Source organism: Polistes dominula, unplaced genomic scaffold (genome assembly GCF_049000335.1).
Source record: "Polistes dominula isolate Pdom_NZ unplaced genomic scaffold, Pdom_raw_medaka contig_20, whole genome shotgun sequence".
Taxonomy (NCBI): domain Eukaryota; kingdom Metazoa; phylum Arthropoda; class Insecta; order Hymenoptera; family Vespidae; genus Polistes; species Polistes dominula.
Genome location: NW_028301147.1, coordinates 6,935,108 through 6,957,677, shown reverse-complemented (window position 1 = coordinate 6,957,677; position 22,570 = coordinate 6,935,108). Strand labels below are relative to the sequence as shown.

Genomic DNA, 22,570 nt, shown 5'->3' with positions numbered 1-22,570 from the left:
GAATGTGACCCTATGAATGAAAAAGAGTAAGAGAAATGGAATGAGGGATAAGGATGATAGAAACGCACAGAACGCATCGACGGAGAAACGTCATTTTGTGCGAAATACAGAAGGTTCATGGAAGTTGCTCGCAGTTCGCGGCTTTTAAGCTTGATATGGCCGTTGGAAAGAATCGGGAAAGCCGGTAACAGAGACGGACTGCAATAATTATCGGCGAATAGGAGGAGGAAAAAGGAGAGAGACGAAAGGAGGATGGCAAGGATGAGGAATGGTGGGAAAGGGGAGGAGAGGAAAGGAGGGATAGAGGGATGGAGGGATGGTAGGATGGTAGGATGGTAGGAGAGATGGCGTCCCTCCGACCGCCAGAGCACCAGCCGACGGAGAGGGTACGAGGGACGATGAAAAGTTTGACCGGACGCAGCGAGCACAATGCATCGCGGTCCACCCTCCTCGCCTTTCTCTCACCCCCTCTTGGTCCCTCGTATCCTCCCTCCAGCTAGCCCAACAGTAGAGCGACCCACCCCACGATCTCCACCCGCATTGTACGACCAATCAATATTGTTTTATACCGCGAGTCGTGAGACGAGCCGGCCCGATGGCTTCAACCGCTCGATGCTCGGCTCGCTTGCAACCGCTGTTGCAGCAGTCGTTGCACTCTTTCCTTTCTACCTTTACCTTCTTCCTCATCTCTGATCGCCTCCGGCTTAAATTTTTTCCTTTTCGCTTCCTCTCCTTCTACTACTACGTCTCTCCTCCTTATATTTTGTTTGCTCAAGACATCCAATGCTTTTGATCATTTATTGTTTTCTTTTTCTCCCCACTATCTGAATTCCTTTTTATTTCTTTTATATTTTTTTATTAGGCTAGAGAACATATCCTTAAGTTCGATTTTCTTATTCATAAATTTATTAAATTTTCATTCATTTTGTTTAAACGATTCAACAAAATTATCCGATTTAATCCTTTTAAATACTGACTTATTAGAATAAGAATCGACTGAATTATTTACATGGAGGAAATATTGAGGACATCGTCATTCTAAGAAATCTACTGTCTCTCTGCGACGTTTATTCATTATTCCCTAGGAGATAGAACCAAGAGAAGACGGAGAGGTAATAACTAACACCGAGTTTTCTGCGTCAACGCTCCCAGTTGAGAGGCAAGATTTTCTTTACGCGATGACAAGAGGACGCGCAAGAACGACGCACAATGTGCATCCGCTTGGTTCGCCCAACGAGGATGAGGAGGAGGATGTCGACGATGGTGGTGGAGTAAGAGGAGAAAGAGGAGAAAGAGGAGAAAGAGGAGAAAGAGGAGGACAAGGATGACGAAGAGGACAAGGATAATGGGGAGGAGGATAAGGGGTAGGATGAGGGGGAGGGGGGTAGTGACGAAGGAGAGGAAAAGAGAAGAGTGAGCAAGAGAGAGAGGGAAGTTGGAGGGGGAGGATACGTTTCGCTCGCTCGATGACGCTGATTCAGGATTACTCTCCCTCTTTAATTATCCTGCCTCCTTCTCTCTCCGTCCTTCTCTTCAGCCCTTCGTTTAGCAGTTGTCGACGTCGTCGACGTCATCATCGTCTTCTCTCTTTTCGAGAGAGAAAAAGAGAATGAGAGAAAAAAGTGAGAAAGATGGAGCACGTAACGGACAGACGGGGTCTAGCGGTGCAGTGCGATAACGAAATTATCTTCGAAAGCACGCTTCTTAGGCAGGAACCGGAAATATTGCCCGGACGATAATGTCGATATCTCGAAAGAACCGTCACATTCTCCGTTCCTTTATTATTCTTTTCGGACTTCAGTATTCTTTTCTAGATCGCCAAGTCGGAACATTCTCATATCTCTTGTTAGTCATCTCTCATCTTCTTAAATATCATTAATAACTGGAACAGTAGCATATTTTATGAAGACTAATTATCTTTATAAAAACAAAATATTTCTTCATTCGCTAATAATTACTATGTATTTCCATTAGATATAGTCAATTCTTGATTATGATCAACTTGATTTTTAATGAGTCCGCAAAATGAGCGGATTTAAGGACTATCTCTCTTGATTTCTCTTTCTTCCTCTCACATGTCGAGGGGTTGATCGGGTCTGGCAAGCATTCTCTCACGAGGCACGCACATCACGTAATTTCACGTACACATGTACATACGCGTCTTTACGCATGTGCAAGGATAATCATCTGTCTCTTCCTACACACACACGTACACACACGTATTATTAACCTATGAGTATTTCGATCTTTTTTGTAGTAAAATCTTTTATAGTAAAAGACAATTATTTGTAGTTTTTCATTTTCACGAGTAAAGTTTGTTCTTAATTTAATACAGCAATGAAATCTTTATAATGCTTCCTAAGTTTTTATAGATCGATATATTCGTTTAACGTGTTGAACCATCTGCTCAAAGAATTGCCATGCGTTCATTTGTATTTCTTTTGTTTAATTTTCATTTCCGCGCGAACTTATTCTTTTTTATTCTTCTATGACTGAACGATCCTCCCCTATCATTCCTAGTGCGTTCTTTTCCGCGATTAGGAAAATGACCATCGCTATACGATGATTTTCAAACGTTTTTCTAAACGTAGAGACACAGAGAGAACGTGAGTCCTACTTTGCGGTAATTATCGGCTGGAAATGGCGTGCAAAGTCGCATGGAAATTCCATTTATTCCGTACAGTATTTATTTTCCTTTAGCGGGAGAACACGACCAAGGACGTTGGAAATCTATTCGCGGCGGAAACGGTTGGCACGTTTTACGTAAACAACATCGCGATCAGAGAAACAATAACGTAGTATTGAAACGATTAACACACGAAGCCGTGTCTAAGTTTTAACGATTAATATCTCTTTTTATCTTCCTTTCTTCGACGGATTTTTTTTTCTTAGAAAACCCCTACCGATAGAAATCACTTACATCCGCCCACGCGGACGGCAACGATTTGTCAAATCCTAGCGAGGCATCCGTATTAAAAAGAGAAAATGAATACGATATCGAGCGACTCTACGACAAACTTTGTCCTTAATCCTCTAACACTCCGAATGACGAAAAAAAAAAAAAGAAAAATAGAGAGAAACGAAAACAAAAATAAAAAAACCAAAAAGAAACAACAAAAAAACGAGAGAAAGACAATATCGCACGTCGACCGAACAACATTTCCCGTTTCGAAAGACTTCCGTCCTATGATTTATCGCACGGATCGCGTGCGAATCATGTCGCAACATACCCAATGCGCAACTTCAGCTAGCCGAGTCCTTTATTTCCTTCTTTTTTTTTAACTCGCGTAGAGCTTATCTCGTATACGATTGGCCGTTCTAACCAATCGGTCGGGGTCCAATCATGTTAGGAGAGGCCCAGCCAGCGAAGATCCAGCCCCATTCACTTAACTAATCTCGTGGGTGAGGTACTTGCATAGCATTATAAAATATTTGTCTATATACAGTGCATACTTTGTGTCTGCACGCAAATGGTAAGCGTAGGTGGAAAAAAAGAAGGATCGTTCCGGAAGAACGTGCCGATGTGATGTATTGTCCTTCACTATTCTCTTCTTGCTTGCCGGCCATTCGATCTCTCTCTCTCTCTCTCTCTCTGTCTCTCTCTCTCTCTCTCTTTTCTCTTTTATTCTCCTCGATTCGCTTCGTCTCGCATTCAATAAAAGCTGGTCACGCGTTCGCGCACTTATGCGCCTCTTTTTGCTCGAGACTTACTTGTCTCCTCCTCTCTTCAAAATCGTGACATAAGCGGCGCACCTTTTATAATTTCATTTCAATTATTTGTTTATTTTGCTATTACGAGAATATTCTATCAAGGTAATTAGGCTTGACAATTGACAACGAATTTGCATCTTTACAGATCTGCTTATATATTTATATAATTCGTAAAATAAATGATCTATGAAATGTGTTTAAACTAATCAATTTGTTATTTAGTTCTGTTTTAACGTTCTTTGTATTACTATATACAGTTACACCATACGTCCTGTTTTAACATTATAACCACACTTAAATAAAAAGAAAAAAGATTTAGCAACAACCTATTAGAGAATAGCACGACATTTGGATGAATCGTAACGGATGATGCGTAATTCTGATCACGTTTATTAATATATTTAACTTTATTAATTAACAGATAGGATCTAAGAACTTACCAAGCGGTAGGAAGAATTAATTAGCATTGTACTAGCTGTACAATGTTTTCACACGGTATGTAAAATATAAAAAAAAACATTGAATAACAAAACAGGAAATAATGTATCTGTTGAAATTATTTTATCATATGCGTTTATTTGTTAAATTTTAATATAATTGTTTAAACTAAAGTACAATTTTCCCGATCAGTGATAGCTTTGAATTGGAAATTTTTATCTTATAAAATATCAGATTGAAATTATATAATATTCGAAGTATATTAATAGATGTATAATGTTTAAACGAATGTACTTTGTATTATTTTTACTTTAATTAATATTAGGCTAATTCCAATTTAAATAACTGTAAAAACAAAAGATGATTAATTAAATTGATAAATGTAAACGGTATTTTTTCTCGTTCGTAACGAAACTATAACATTACTTTTTATAATTGTTTCAGAGTTTCAATGATTAATTAATTTATCTATAATATTTAGCAGCAAATAAATTACGTTGATAAATATGGAAAGGTTAGCCGATTAACAGGATAATTAGTCGAAATTCTCATGTTTGTGTAGGAAGAAGAGGTTTTGTAAATTGGCCTATTGAAGTGTCCGAAAATAGGGCGGACCAAAATCCAGTCTAATCGAAGTCCCTTAACGAGAGTTTGAGAAATGTTACAACGTTTCTCCTGGGGTTAATCGCGCTTGAATTGGCACCATCTTAAACATATGTCGATATGGAACTTGAAGGAAAACGAACATTAGTTGCGCGGAACGTCGCGCTTGCGTTCGGTAATTTCACTGGCGATAAGGTCTCCTCTTTGTAGCCTTATCGCCATTATCATTGGCTCTCAATCGATTTTCTTATCAACAATTTTCGAAAGCTTCCCATAGCGGTTGGAAAAAAAAATGTGAAAAAGGGGAGAAGTAGTATAAAAGATATCAAGAGAGTGTTTCGCGGCGAGATAAAGAACGATCGTTATTACGAGGTGTGAGAAAGATAGGAGGGTGAATAAGAGTATGAGAATGATCGAAAAAGAAAAAGAAAGAAAGAGAGAGAGGGAGAAAGAAATATTCGTAATGTTGAAGAACCCTCAACCACCCAAAGGAAAAAATTATCACGGAAGAGTGTGCCGGTGCGATCAGTAAAAGGCGCGAAAACTTGCGGAGAATAAATTAAGTAAGAAACAGAGTAGACTTGTGGTCGAAATATCGAAAGTAATATGAGAGAACGTCCTCGAGGGAGAAAAGAAGACAGAAAGATATATATATATATATAGAGTGAGAAAGAGAAAGAGTAGACATCTCTCGCACCGGTTCGAGAGAAAAGTCTCGCCATTATCGATGCACAAAGCTTTGCGATCCTTTGATGTCGACTATTACGGAACCGTCGATTGGTGTTAAAAGAGCGAAATTCGGCACCCTCCGAGAGTGACCACCCACGCTCGTTGCTTTACCTCTTGTTCTATAAGAAGGAAGAGAGGAATGAAGCTGAGAGAGAAGACGATGGTGAGGCAGAGTAACATTTGTTCGTAAAGGGAAAAAAAAACTTGCCGCGTTGTTTGGTTCTCTCAGCAGGTGATCACGGTGGTGTTAGAAGAAGAAGGAGAAGGAGAAGGAGAAGGAGAAGAAGAAGAAGAAGAAGAAGAAGATGAAGATGAAGAGGTCAGGAGAGGGTTGGGAGAAGAGAAAAAGGAGATGATGGTAGTAGTGGCAGAAAGATTGGTGGTGGTGGTGGTAGTAGAACTCGCTCGCGACGTAGCTTGGCGGAAAACAATTAAGGGAAGGGGAGAAAGGGCTGCCTTGTATGATAATGCGTTGTAACCTCCGCCACGGGAGAAGCGATACGGTAAAGGAAGAGGAGCCGGCGCATTCTGCGGAGGAGGTAGAGATGGATGGAGTTGGAGGAAGAGGCGACGGTGATACCAGCTCGGATGGAGACGAGTGGGTGTGGAGGGACGAAGGGAGCGATGTTGAGAAGAGAGAGAAGAGAAAGAGAAAGAGAGGAAGGGATCCCGGTGGTTCTTACTTTGCATTCCTTTGTGTGTCCTCCTGAGCCCTCCATCTACCCTCCTACAACCCGACCCAACCCTCCTCCTCCACCTTCTCCTCCTCCTCCTCCTTCTCCTCTCTCTTCAAACTTGAACTAACGCCCGAGGTTTTAATGCACTTGTCTACTCCAGATGCGTTCATAAAGATATATATGCCGTCTGTTCGAGCGGAGAGGCCAAGAGAAACGAGAGTCTTCGAAATGGTAGAAAGAGAGTGAGAGAGAGAGAAAGATAGAAAGAGAGAAGAACGACGAGCAAGTCGGTACTACGTAACGATATGAAATGCATTTTAAATTCTAAGCATTCACCCCTTCCTCCTTCTATTCGTCCTTCTACGTCTCCTCCACATTCCAACTCCTCTTACTCTACACGATATAGCCGAGTCGAAAGACCTCAGCTCTTTGCCCGAGCAATCATATAGGGAGGACGGCGTACAAAACTTTTTAAAAGAAGACGAAAGAAAAGGGATGGAATCAAAGTACGACGCTACGCGGTCGCTTAGATTTTTGTCTATGAGATTGTCGACTCTTTTCCCTCACCCTTTCTCTCACTCTTCTTATTTCCTTTTTTTGCGGACGTACGGAGGAAATGTATTCGCCTCAAAGGAATGCCTAACGAAGCGTAAAAGTGTAGATATGCAACTTGACCCGATCTTTTGATCGTGTCTGTCGTCTTACATCTCTCCTATTACATCTTTCCTTTAGTAACTATGAACATGGATGCGTGTGAGTGCGCGCGCGCTCATGTTTGTGCAATGAGAGTAAAGAAAAGAATAAATACAAATTCTTTTTATCTATTTGGAGCGATGTTTACAAAATTATTTATCTAAAATACTTACAAAAAATAATATTTCTAAATAATACCTTTTTTTATTAGATAAACTGTAACAACAATTACGACCCTTTCAATGAATTAAACTTATTAATTTCATAGCCATGGAAACTTTATTATTAATACTGCGTTAAAATTTTGAAAATTAGGATTTTCTTGACTTACCTTCCGTGTTTTGATATCCGAGCACCAACCAGCCCACGGTTACGGCGTCATTCGTCAATCTATAACACAAATTTCGCATTGGTGAACGGTCCCTGATTAATATCTATGAGAATTCTTATTCTTTCGAAGTAACTTAAGTTGTAATTGTGCATTTTATTATACGTAATATCGTTGTACATATATACCTAATAACGAGAAACGATCAAATCGAGATGAGATGCGAGTAACATCGTAGAACCTTCTACGATCTACGCCGCAAAAGCGTTTAGTTATATATTTTGATTTGACCGAATCAACGATCTCTGCGTTGATGCGTACGCATTCTCCTAGGTAAACATAGATGATTCAAATTCGCCAATAAACACAACGTAGTGTACGTTCGCGATCGAAGTAACAAACTCTTCCGACCTTAATATTTATTTCTTGCGAACGACTTTGATTTAACGCGTCGAGACGGCGATTCTAAACGTTTCCCCGTACACTTACGATCAATTCGAATGGAATAAAAGTGAGGCTCTTTATTACGCAGATAAGCGTGATGTTAATGTGAAACAACTCTGTCCTTTTCAAGGAAAGAGAAGAAGAAGAAGGAATAATGAAAAAAAAAATAAAAAAAGAAGGAAAAAAGAAAATAAAAGAAAAAAAGGGGGTAAAAAAGTTGGCGACGTAATAGAAGGACTATTAAAGTCACTCGCAGATATAAAGGATTGAATAAAGCGACGGAGTGAAACGTCGTAGCATCACGTGTGTGACGCGCACAATGCCGAGAATGTAGCGTGGAAGGTCTGAGAGTATGTGCAACGAGTCGACGTCGATTCGCATAAGATACACACGTGTGAGACAGCAACCGTGTGTCGTGCGTACGAAAGGGAGAGACAGAGATATAGGAACGTAGAAAGAGAAAGAAAGAGATGACTTCCCTTTCATGCGCGGAAAAGAAAGCGGGCGCGAGATTCGCGCTTCATTCACCTCGAAGTCTGTGGAGGCGAGCGTTGAGGAAGGAGAAAAGAAGAGGAAAGGTGGAACGGGCTACCCTGTCGAAAAGAAGGGACGCGGCTTAAAAAAAGACATCTTCGAGATGTAATTAGCATGTCTTCTTTGCACATTGATCCTAACAATGCAAGCCTTAATTAGTATACATTTCTCTGTGGGAACGAAATGACTGCTTGCTTCCTTCTATTCGACTCGATGACGACGTTCGTGACATCGATGACAAGTCACATGTCCTTTTATCCTTTTCTCACCCTTCTATCTCCAATAGGTAGGGATATGATGTAGTCCATGTGTCTCCTACACGAAACATCTTTGCGTGTTAGAAACGTTTCGTCCCATTACCTCTCTTTCTATTTTCCTTATCTTACCGTCTATTTTTTTCATTCTGTTTTTTTTACTCTCTTCATCTCTGCATATTTACATATTTATATGTATTTCTATGTACATTTCTCTTGTTCTTTGTATAATTTTCATCTTGAATTTTTTTATCTTTTTCTCTATCTTTCTATGGCTCATTGGCTCACTTCGATACGCACGGCTTATACGACGTCGTTGTGAACGCACCACGTTCGAAGACTCTCGCAACGCACGAGAAGCGTTATACCTATCGATGTGAGTGACACGCATGAATTCGCACCTATCTTCGTCTATGCTCTCGTAACACTCAGCGTTACTGCCTTTTTACCGAAGCATGATCGTTAGAAATTCTACAGTTAAGCGCGTCCCTTATGCATCATTGCCGATCTTCGTTGTTCCGCGTTCCTTTTGCGATTAGTGACGCGTCGAAAAGCCGATAATGGTTTTTCCTGATGTTGACACCCAATTAAGATTCTTTATTTTTAAGAATGAAATATAGAATTTATATCATTAATACGATAACGCTTGTTTGCTTTTCTCTTCGTCATTCAAAATATTATGTCGTTTAAAATCATTTCTAATTGTAAGTACTGAAACGTATAAAGTTAAAAGGAGAAGGTTAAATAAACCCGCGCACATAACTTCATCTCGTTCCCACGCCTTAGTAGTGACTGCACTTTATCGTCAGACGTCAGCGAGTTGGAGATCGCACGCGCACGCTATGACGCATTAACAACTCTACCTCGATTCGCAATTACCGTGCGAGCATCCACTACTATCCTCGAGAAGACAATTGTAGGGTAAGAGATAGAGATGAGAGAGAGAGAGAGAGAGAGAGAGACAGACAGACAGACAGACAGACAGAGAATTACTATTGGACAAGAGAAGGAGGAAGAGGGAAGGGTTTACGGAGGAAAAGAGGTATCGTTGGTAATCACGATTCGCAGTCGCTGACAGAAAGCATCACTGACTTCCGGGACGACGTTAGTTTTGTATTTGGACCCGTCCTTCTCTGATAATAATAAATGCCGACTAAGAGAAAAAGACGGATTTGCTTTCCATCGAAATCAAATAATCCTGACCATTTATGGAAGGGGCGGAACAAACGAAGGTGAGGTTACATTGCAACGTAATGAGAGGTAAAAGGAAGGAAAAAAAAAGAAAAAAGAAGGAAATATATAACAGGAGAGGTTTGCGTGTTTTGTAACGAACTCAGTAACAGGAAAAGAGACATTATTGACGAATTGATTAAGAGAATAGGCAACTTTTATTATTTCCTTTTCTATTTCAATCGCTTCGAAAGTGTTATGCTATATAGTACAATGATACTGGAAATGACGAAAAAAAGGAAATGATAATCGATATTTTACGTGTATATATATATATATAGGTACGTATATTCTTAATCGTAATATTTATCACAAAAATTCTCTTTCTCTCCCTCTCTCTCCCTCGCTCTCCTTTATTCGTTTAACAACCAGCCGTGAATTTAAACAACGAGATCGCGATTTATACATTCGCAAACGAAAAGTGCATCTGGGTCAATGCCACGATTTAACGCTTCGAACCTTTCGGGGATTGAACGAATATTGAAATTGCGGGAATGCAACGAACTTTTGCATAATGAGTTGGCGACTAGCCGCGATCGTACGCCTCTCCCCGTTCTTCACTGCGCGTACACGTAAACCAACACACTCGTAGGCACTGCGCGTACCAACGCAGATTATCGGCCGTAATATACATACGTACTTTTGTTCGTGTGCATATTTTACGCATACCCTCGCACCGGCACGAATATTTTCATTCGATTGCGTTAATTAAACTCGCTACCAGGCAATGACCTTTGAAGTTCACCATCACGCGCCGTGCGTACACCAATTACCGATATTATTAATTGCAACGAGTTCCCCATTTTCGAATTCGCCATTTGCGACGCACCTACCGCGTTTTTGTTCGTGAAGCTTCCTTTTACGTTTTCCCATTTCTATCTTCTTACAATGTAACTACTACTTTTCATCTCGAAGAATTCATTAGATTATTTTTCAAAATTCTTTCTCTCCCGATCTTTTTCTATTCCATTAAATCAAATATTAATATTTATTTGCGATTCTATATATAATTCTTCTTTTACAGTATCGGTGATCTAAAAGAAGATGTTTCGACAAAATAAGAAATATTTACCGAAGACTTATCTTACCGCAGAGATATATTTTGCGGTGAAGGTTTTATCCGGTGATGCAAGAAAAGTTGATCTACCGGGAATTACTTTCTCGTTTAACTCTCGATAAACTAGAGTGAAGGAAACGCAATAGGAAAAGGGAATCGTAAAAATATCTTCTCGTTTGTCATTGTTGTTTGTCGTTTGTCAAATTAAATAAGTCTATGAAAACAAAAACGGAAAACATAACTGGTATTTCTTTTTTTTCTTCTAGCTCGCGAATTTTACGTATTTTACCTTAAAATACTATTGATCATGAAATGAAATAAAATAAATGACTTAGCATTTAATTTTCCTACTTCTGTAGTTTTTATCTTCGCGTTTATTTAGACGTGTCAATTATATGTCAAAAATTTTGTTACATGGAAAAGAGTATTATCGAATGATTAAAAGAGTAAAAATTCGGAGAATACGCTAAGTGAGGATAAAATTAGGAGTATTTAAAAATGAAGAATAAAAGAAATTAAATTTAACGGATCGGTAGTGGCGAGTTTGAAATAATCATATTATTACTACTAACACTATTACTACTATTACTACTACTGCTACTACTACTATTACTACTACTGCTACTACTACTACTACTACTACTACTACTACTATTACTACAAAAGCAGGAAGGTAGCTAACGATTTCAGAAATATTCGCGACGTCCACTTGTTCCCGATTTTCGCTCCACTTTCATCTACGTCATCGAAACGTATCCTGTTATGAGCGCGCGACCGCACGCCGTTAGGGTGAAGCACTTACGGTACAATGAGTATGCAAATAGGCAGACATTCGACTACATTTGTTTCGGTGAGTTTAGGAGTACGAATTCTTCTCTTTCTCTCTCTCTTTCTCTCTCTCTCTCTCTCTCTCTCTCTCTCTCTTTCTTTCTCTTTTCCTCTTTTTCTCTTTTTCGACGAAGAAGTTACTTCTTGACAAGGGTCATAAATGTATACCGCGTTACTCCCGAATCTTTCAAAAACAAGGGAAGGCCGCGCCCTTTACCCTCTTTTATTACCCCATATTCATTTTCACGGCAACCATAGAATCGTTCTTTAAAGTACCACCACAACTCCTCCGTCAACTGTGAATCTCCGTTTCTTTTCTCTTCGCCACGATGGGAAACGTTGAAAATTTATTGCGCGGATCGATCGTTAACGTGTATGGGTGTGTCGAATTTTTCTCAATTAAAAAAAAAAGAGATGCACGATACAGCTAACTATCCAATTTCAACTAGAAACCGACGAGTTAACAGCGTTGAATTTTCCTATTTCCTTTTTTTCTATACGAAATGATCATAAAATCGATATTATATTTAGTAGAGAAGACTTTTTTTCTGGATTTATACTTAATGTGCATTTATAGTTCGCTTGGTATAAAACAATATTTTTATTTTTAGAAATACCGGGCAAGCATCGATGAGCATTTTGCCCAACAGTGCAGTAAAAAAAAATGAAAGAAAACGTTTGGATTTTTCTCTTTTTCTTTCCTTCCTTCTCTTTCTCTCGCACTCTCTTTTACTTTTTTCCAATGCACGTTGAAACTTCGACATAGGAAGGAACATTTTAATGTCTAAGTTTGAACGTAAACTGTTTTGACACAATTCGCGGACTCGAAATTTTCGCAAAATTTTCGCGGTACCTTCGAAATCGCAAGGCTGTCCCATGAGATTATGCTCCAGGATCGTGACGGGAAAGTTCTTCGTGCGTTTCTAGACAACAACAACGACGACGACGAGAAGGTGACGATGTGAAGGAGGATAAGACGCGTCACGACGACGGGGCCGTCGAAAACTTCCCAGAGGATTCTCTAACGTACAACAGTGGCCATTTGGGAGAGTAGATTCGCGATTCACCCTCGACACTTTGCCAAGATATTACGCGATACTCCTGGCATATAACGAGCTTGGATGTTAGCGAGAAAGGCCTCTTGGAAAAGACATTTTCGTATGCGCTCGTTTGGATTACAGCCCAGAGACCTTGCCCATTTATGTCTACTTATAAAGGGTGTTAAAAGAAATGATTCATATTTCGGTTGATACTCCGGTACTACCTACTCATTAAACTCTGTAAGAGATGTTTAATCAGCATCGTTCAGAAAATGAACGCACTTGTATCCAAGCAATTCACATTAAATTTGATAAAAATTGTTAACCGACGTTTAACACATTTTACAATTATAATTCCGATAATCAAAAGAATTTTTTTTCCCGTTTAAACCGTGGCTTTCATATACGACGAAGGAAAAAACAATTTGCACTTAATTTCCCAGGTCCAATCTCTCTCTCACTCTCTCTCTCCCCTACGTTTATATATCGTATCCTATCTACTTGCACTCGTTGTCCCTGAAATTCCGATGAGAATCGCTGCGTAATCAGAGCGCGGTACGCGAGTGAGTGTACACGCGAACTTTGCTAACGACCCAAACGATTAAGCCTCTACAATGACAATCAAGGTTCACTGGAAAAGTGAGTAGCATTTTTTTCTGCTTTCTTCTCTTCTCTTGTGAAATATACTACGAGAAAAGAGAGAGAGAACGCATGTGATGGTAGTCGAGGTGGTAGTTGGAAAAATTGCTGTCGCCAGCTTTTTCTCGCTTTTATCGCACGCGAATGAGGGTGAAAGACTCACGTTAGCATGCCTATTTCTCTTATGGTAAACCGATATCGTTGGTTAGAAAACTAGTCAAATTACTCTATCACCGTTTACGAAAAATATAAATGAAATCGTCAAATAAAATGATCATATTATACAATTGTATTTAATGATACATTTTTCTTGCAATATATCTGATTATTTTATAAAATTATTTAATTATTTTATAAACTTTTTATACGTGCTATCGATCGATCTATTTGAATATGCATTTTTACTTGTCATTGTCTCTTTACACTTATTTCGTTAGAAATTCACTTACGACGTTTGTAGATTCGAATTAGAAGATTGTCTGGAGAAATGAGATGTTCGTGAAAGTTCGGAAGGAAGACGGAGAATATATACGAAAAGAGAACTTCCCGGATCCGTCGGGACTGCACAGAATTCGTCGTCGCGATGACTAACACCAAGATACTACTCGTGATTACATTAAGCCAAATATCCATGAGTTATATCATCATGAGGGAAAAGCTCGCTTTCTGCTCGTCTTCAGTTTCGAAAAAACTTTAGTCTCTGCACAGGAACGGCAGCGACGCTTTCCGAGATTTGACTTTATCCTCACGGCAAATTGGGTTTGAGAAAATTAATTAAGAACCGTAATGTTACGCGGAGCATGGAAGCTAAGATCGCGCTTAACGGAGACAGAAAGTTTAATTCCGATCGATCGACCCTTCGTCAAATCTCTACTTCCCTTCCCATTTTGTTTGTGCTTTAAGATCCCTAACCGCAATATAAGACCGAATTAGGGTTAGCAATTCGAAATATCTTTTTTTTCTACGAAATCTGATGTTGAACGAATCTATCGTGATTCGCGTAACTTATTATAAAGTTGGTATTCTTTTCCAACATCAAAAGAGACAATTCTGAATTCAAATCATAGAGTTATTATTTTTTGTTTCATGCGTGAACAAAAATAAAACGAAAAAATTAACGATAAGAGTGGAACTCTAAACTTGAAACTGTCGTATATTATACGCGTCTTCGAATATGTGACTGGTTTTACTGATTGTTTATATAATATCAAATATATGTATAATTGTATGTATTAAAATGTATATGTATTACATGGAACAATACGCTTTACGAGGCAGATGTTGATAAGGGGCCACAACAACGACAGTGACAGCTGCCCCGTATTGTTCGACGCATTTCTTGATTATGGGTCAAAGGCCTTTTATGATGTTTAAAAAATCGTCGATAGATAATCGAATCTTTTTTTTTGTTTTCGACTTGTACATCCTACTGAAATAAAGGATCGACGGTAAACTGAAGTCTTAAATAATCTTGTAATTATTATAAACTAAATCTAATGATTTGTAATATTTCTTCTTATTTCCTTGCGAAACAGTTTTCCGATAACTTTCAAAGATCATTCAATTAAACGATTGTTTTTCGTTGATTTCAACTCATAACAAGACATAGATATCGTTACAGTAAAGATAAGTATATATGCAATATTTTGACGTTCACTGTTTATATTTGTACTACACTTATTATCAGTGTATTACAGTCAGTAGGTAAAGACTTGGTGTCTAACCACCAAGGGCTTTTACTACTGACTTAGCTGCCAGACTGTGCGGTAAGCCGATTGTAATACGAAAAGCGATTTCAAGGATGGATATTGCATAATCCAATTAAGAACTTTTCTACACATATAATAGTTTCACAAATTTTAACACCTAACAAGTATTGTCTTCTCATTTGATTGTAAAATAAATTTTTTTAAAGAAATACATAATAAGGATTAGGTTTAAGGAAAATTTTGAAAATTGAAAATAAAAGTGTAGAAAATAACCATTTCGTGTTAGTTAAATGCAATTTCGTAGTATTATCGCTGGCTAAAGAAACATCACATCGCGACGGGCTAAAACCGAGTAAGTAAAGGTAATGCAATATCAATAAATGAGCTCGCATTTTGATAGATGTATTCCTGATAGATAAAAGCACTAGTCGAAGTAATCCAAATTGAAACTTTCTTTTTTTATTATGATATCATCCATGTTATATCGTCTATGTTTCAAGACGATGAACTGTCTAGGATCTCGCGACTTTTTTTTATTTTGTTACGAGAACATCAAATTAAAATAATTAAATAATATAATAATAAAATAATACAAACCAATGAGGAAATCAAGATGCGAACGTCGCACAAGTTTTTATCATCGTTTTACTGGCACAAGAGAACTACAAAGATTTATTATTCCGTAAAAATAAAACAATAAGGAACACAACAGTTCCGTAATATTTCACAGCCAGTTATGAGAAGCCGATAAAAACTTGTAATCGCGAACGCATCGCAAGATAGGAATGTCAGGAATGTGGGAAAGAAAAAAACAATACCACAACACAAGGCAGAAAAAAATATAAACTATATTTCGTAACAAGGATGTGAGATAACGAAAGTGAAACAACACTGCTCACGTACACAAATAGCACACAGGCGCACGCATAGATAGAGAGAGACAGAGAGAGAGAGAGAGAGAAAAGACACACATATAGACCGTATTAGCTGCGCATTGACAATCGCGATGAATAATGGAGGGGTCAATTAAATCTCAATTAAACACCACCGAATAATACGAAGCGCGGCTCTTTTCGATGTCGCTATCGCTTCACTATCAAACCCCTTTTTTCTCTTTTTTTCTTTTATCATTGCGATCACGTTTCACTGAATTCGACAACCTGACCGTCGATCTTTCCTTGAATTTATATTACGTTCATCACTTGAAAAACGAAGAATCGTTGAATCATTCCGACTAATTTAAATTATGTTTTGTATATAATTTAATGTTACTGCTTCTTTTTCATAAATAACAAATATTTACGCATCTTTTATTGTAAGTCGTTAGAGACGACAAAACTTGGCGACGCAATAGATTCTTTTTAATAGAAAATAATTATTCACTGATTGAAATCACATGATAAAATTTAGAAACTTTCAGAACAAATCATATTCGATCACGAACGCGACCAAGTTTCGAAGACTCTGTTGAATTATGCTCGGTTATTATTTCGTAGATTTGGTAATTAACTTAACAAGCTTCCCAAAATATATGAGATCACTTTCGCAAAATAGTAGCTCTCGAAGTATACGCGGCACGAAACTTTACCTTGTTTTCGCAATTAGCCGCGTTATCCCGGTAGAACGACACACGTGCACACTGACACGCGAGCGTACGATAACGCGCACAAAATCTTTCAACTTGAAATATTAAAAAAGAGAAGGAATGTCGTTTTAAACGTTGTGATCTTAGAGGCATCGAAGACACAAACATAAGACGAATGTCACGAATATCACACTGGGAAAGGATGTCCCTATTGATATACCCGTAATCGTAAAATATTCTTAAGTTTCTCGCAGCTACGGCCGAGTCCAATTAATTTTTTTTGCTTTAACTCTTCTGCCTTTTAATTGTTTTGTTTCATTAACTTGTCCCGTATAATCACTCGCGTAAGGTACATTGATTAAGTTAAATGTCTACGATAAGTCAACGCGGTATAAAACACGATGCTATCCCGTATGGTCATATTGTCCTTCGCGAGAATCTTATCATTTCGCTCGGCATCATGTCCGAGAAGGTCTAAGGAGCCATCTTCCGAGCCGCAGCTAGCAGCGTCTTTCTGTAAGGGCGGCCAGCGACTACTATCACCAGGAGCACCACCACTACCACCACCTCCACGAGCAGCAGCACTACCACCACCACCAACAGCACCACCACCAGAACCACCACCACTACCAACACCACCGGCAATGAACGTCTTCCCGTCGCAACACCGTACGTCTAAACGTCTCAAACGACTTGGTCCCGCTTCCTCCAGATAACTAGACACCTTCCTTCGTCCACACTCGACGATTTTTTTCTTTCATTATGTCGACGTTTCTTCTTCTTCGTGTATGCGTGCGTAATGATGCTCAAAATCTTAATTGTTATTGCCTTCGCGAAAACGACAATTCGCGGTGACAGATACGCGGGTTTTGCTGCTGCCGCTGCGACTGCTGTTAATTCGCTTCCTTTTCTACCGCTTGATCCCTTTGTGATAAGTGTGCAAACGCGCGCGCACGAGATTCCTTAATATTCTGCACCCCGTGTCCGATCGTTTCTACTATGCATGTCCTTTCGTACACGAGTACATGTTTTTGAATCTGTATATATATATATGTATGCGTATATGCATGTGTATATATGTACTTCTGTATCTGTAAATGTATTCATGCTTTTGTAAGTATATGACGCGTTAGTGTGTGGACTTGTGTTTGTATGTATGTGAATATGCGGTGGACGCGCGCGCGCCCCCGTGCCGGTCCTTCTATTACAAGGTGTACGCGTCTTAAGTGATTTCGGCCTGGCTGGTCAGCCCGGCAGCTCCGTATGATGAGGCCGCCGCTTTGCTACTGACAGACCTAAAGACCACCCTTACCCTGCAGTCGGGGACGATGAGGGGTTCCCCACCCCCGTACTTTCTATATACGTGTGTCTACGTGTACTCTTCTCTCTCTCTCTTTCTCCTTCTCACACTGTCTCTTCGTTCGTCCGCTTCTGTATATGTGTTCTTGTATATATACGTACGTGTGTACGCGTGTCGGAGAGAAGCAGTCGCGAGCGAGATAGGAGAAAGCGAGAAAGAAGGAGAATGAGAAAAAGAGGGAGCGAGAACGATATAGCGATAACTAGTGTGAGTGAGAAAGAGAAAGAACGAGAGAGAGATAGCTCGCGCCGTGAGGGTGAAAGAGTAAGAGCAAGGGAGATGGAAAGAGAATGTATGTTTCAGTGAGGGTGAGCAAGCGCACGATAGAGTTAGAGTGCGAAAGAGAAAGAGAGAGAGAAAGACAGATAGAGATAGGGAAAGAGAGAGAAGAGACGATATCAACCTTCTCCTCCCGCGTGCAGGGACCGGAGCGAATAAGCAACCCTTAGCACCCGATGCCACCTCCACGGCGGCGGCGCAAACGCACTCCTGCCTCCGAGGGTAGTCTTATCCCCACCAATTCTTCCGTAGGAGAGCGAAACTGTCACCCCCTCGTCCACCCCCGTCGGACTACCCCTCCGCATACCACCGACATCGCCACCGCCGCCGTCACTACTACCCCTCTACTAGTCTCGACTCTAACGTCGACGAGGAAACCCCTTCCAGTTTCGTTTCCAACCCCTTCTTCTTTGCATCTCTATCTCTTTCTCTCTTTCTCTATGTATACATATATATATACAGATATATATCTATAGACATATATCTTTCTTCGTTTCTCGCGTTTCTCCTTTTTTTCTCATTCTTCCTCCATCCATTTCTCTCTATCTTCCTCTCGGTCCTCTAGCCGACGCGCGGAGTCGTCTTAAGATAAAAACACGGACGATCGGGTTTTGCAGTTAACTCACTCACCCTCGCTACTCGTCACACCCCCCAAACCCCTTTCTCTCATCGTGGCCTGCGTTCCTTTTCATCCCACTCTTCTTCTCATTCTCTTTCGTCTACCTATCCTGATCTACACACCAAGCCCCCTCCCACTTCTTCGTCCAGTTGTCCCTTGCAAGCAGCAAACCTCGACTCACCCCGAACATCTTTCTCTTTCTCTTACTCTTTTTCTTTCTCTCTATTCTCTTCTTTCGTCTCTCTTCCAACTTCCAGCAATCCCATCCCCTTCGTTTTCTCTCTCGTCAGCTCGTCGACGAGACTTTCGATTCTATCGGGGGAGATAGGAGAGCGGATGCAAGTTTCACCCGTCCTCCCGCATATTTTTCCTCTCCTCGAGCATCGATACGACGAGTAGTCGCATGCCGACTCGTTCGTCGTCTTTATCGTACCGTTCACCCCTCGAACCTACACGAATACGAGTGAGTCCTTGTTCCTATAGGCTAACTCACCAACAACTTCACCCTTCACCGTACTGAACTCCCGCTGTGAAGGATAACAACGGATGCGACCTTGTACGCTCTCTCGCCGGACAATCGCGCGTCTTTTCTACTCGTCGAACGTTTTTTAAAGGATATCGAATTTTAATAATAATATTTTCTCATAACTCTGTAAAACATTATTTCAAATCTTTATACCATATACGTAAATATTTAACGTATACTTTATATATAAAACTGCAAATCATTATTACATTTATTTTAATAGAAGACACTAAATTTCTATTTTAAATTTCCAGATGTTTTATGTTATTAATGAATAACAGCTTACACACCAATGATTACGGATATATTTATAGGGAATTCCTCGTATTCGCACATATAGATGTACCAGTCTGCTGGCATAAGCCCGATCCACACAGTATCAGAATGCTCGGAATATATCGGTCGTTGAGGAGTTAAACGTTTCAATCAAAACGATTATTTTCACGACAATAGGTTTCTCCAAGTTGCCACGTTACAGCATAAAATAGAATCAACGATTTAATATAATGTATGAATGGCAAAGTGAAAATTACAGAAGCAAGACGACGATATAGCACCGAACTGTTTTTACAAATACGTGCACGTTCGAAAACTAGACTTTTAATGATCTTGTAATAATATTATTTTGAATTTAATTATGAAATATGTAAAATTTATTATCAAAAATATCATTATCGAAATTTTTGTTATATTATCAACGTATGAATTAGACGAATTCGAAGAACATACGTTAATTCAAATTCCGATAAAAAATTCCAACGCGGATGAACGGCAATACACGAAATGAGCATTAAAATAAATGACGCGATAAACCGAGGCTCGTGCAAAGTCTAAATCTGTCAAACACCTCTCGGCAAAGCTATCGCTCGTTCGTTTAATTATATTCCAAATATTTTCGAATGAAATCGAAATTGATGAATTATTCTCGATATAAAATTAACTTTCTCTGAAATCTTGTTATCGTTATATAGGAAATGTGTTAATATACGTTAAAAAAAAGAAAAACCAAACAAAAGAAGGTCGACCTTGCCAATCGGTCCATAAGGGAAAATCATTTTCACACGAGTGAGTATAGATATTATAGTATTGTGGTGGGGTATATATCGAAACAAATTTTTACGTGGGTCAAGCTTGTCTGCGCTTTTCGAACTAGGCAACTCCCCCATCCCCCGTCCCCACCCATCAGCACCATACCCCACTACCGATCGACACTCATTTATACTTTTACCACCTCTCCATTCCCTCCGGCCCATCGTGGGGATTGTTTATGACACGATTCGTTTGATTATTAGCTGTTTATACGCGACCATCGATTGAACCGCTAACTGCCATGCGACATTACGCCAACAAAACAGTACCGGTTTGCATTTTGATAAAGCCTCGTCCACGAACATACGCTTCTACCCTTTTTCAACCCTTCTTTCGGGTATCTCGTAAAACTGGTTTTACCGGATCCTCTCTACGAACTTGTACGACTCGCCGAACTTTTTCAGTTCTCTTTGAATGTTCTTAATGCAAACTTCTTCTTATTCGCACTATTAACTTCATTATTTTCTTCAAATAAAAACTTATTTGAATAAAAATACGTTTTTCTTACTTCGAAATAAAACATTATTTTTTTTTCGATTCATTTAAATATCATTCTCGGCATTTCTAATATCAAAATTCATGTAACGTGTTTCTTTTTACACGCGTATAAATGTTAAGTAACAATATGTCGTAGTTACGTTCGTCAGCAGAAAGCCACAGTTACAGTTGCAGAAATAGTTCAGTGCAGTGCGATAACGCGCGCTTGATGTTTTTTAATATCTCGTATTCTTAAGTTTCAGTTTACAAGGATGAATCATTATGTGAATAAAATTGTAATTATTGATGCGAAAAACATTTTTTTTTACACGAATATTGGCACGAAAAATATTTTGATTTATTTTGAACTCTTCGGTTCTATAGTTCGGTACCGTCGGCACAATGTGTGACGTGACTGCTTCTTCGTCTGACTAAAACTTACCCGTATCTACTTAAAAACTCATATTTAAGAATTCAACTGATTAAGATGTTTTAACCAATATCTTTTAAATTGTTATTAGAATTTGAGCTTTGAGTATATATAAAATAAGAATAATACACGTTTCTACATATGTTACTATCACATGTGGCTAATTGTCAATATCTGTAATATATACACCATTAAAATCAGATTTATTTAATAAAATAATAAACGTGTTTATTATTTTGTATGTAATGAATTTAACCATTCTCTGAACAAAAATTTTTAACTAACAGTTAGTATGAATATCTATCGTAAATTATTTACGATTTAATATTTATTTATTAATATCCATGTAAATTTAGAATAACTTAAACTCATTCTAACAAAATTTCTGATCATCATAATTTTGACATTAGACTTTGTTTTCTAATCTCTACTGCACCGATCTATGCACTTAACGCACTCAAACGAGTATTTAACGATACATGATATTTACGATAGTGTTAAATATCAGATTAATGAAGATCACACAGCCACACACGACGAACCGCTTTTCTTACGATATTTTTATACAGATCCGTTTAACGCATATGAAAACCGTTATTTTAATCATCACTATACACACACTTCACCATCACCATCACCTCTAGAGACTTTTCCCTTCGTTCAAGAAGTAGCCCTTTTAAGGAGAAAATATCCGCAATGGGCCGACAAAGGAGAACGCAATAAAGCGATCCCTCGATCATCGACGAATTTATATATCACTTCCTTTTTCTTTTACTAATATAAAATGTAAACCAGTAATATAGATACTTTTTTACAAGAAAAGTATTATTAGCTATAATCATTGGAAGCAATATATCGTGCAAGGAAGGGACGATCGAAATAAGTATCATCGTGACGGCGGCTTAATGAATCGTTACACTTTTTCTTCCGTAAAGTAAATGAAAATAACAAAATTAAAAAAAGCTTAAAAAATGAAAGAATAATCACAAGAGAAAATAAGCTACATCCATGCTGAATCTTCATGCTAGTATCTCAGAATGTGAATTCGAAGTATTTCTACAATATCTTTCATTTAAATATTGACGGACTACACTACTTTCAATAGAAAAAAATAGTTTGAGAAATGTTCTAAAAAACTTTTCTCAATTTTTGACTATTCATCGATTGACAAATATCTTCGAAAGAACATTCTGAGATCAAACTTCTACTTGGAACATAATAAATGATATAAAATAAAATAGTAAAGTAGAGGATAATCCATAAAATGTAAACTTTATATCCCTCGAGAACT

The 22,570-nt window shown here is 38.7% G+C and overlaps 1 protein-coding gene across 1 annotated transcript in view; it reads right to left on the bottom strand.

The window, feature by feature from the left end:
- Window positions 1-22,570, bottom strand: part of LOC107074079 (uncharacterized) — a 103,318-nt gene that overhangs the window by 64,351 nt on the left and 16,397 nt on the right. The window contains exon 3 of the mRNA XM_089177296.1: window positions 7,183-7,241. Coding sequence (XP_089033422.1) covers window positions 7,183-7,241 — 59 coding nt within the window. The remainder of the gene's footprint in view (window positions 1-7,182; window positions 7,242-22,570) is intronic.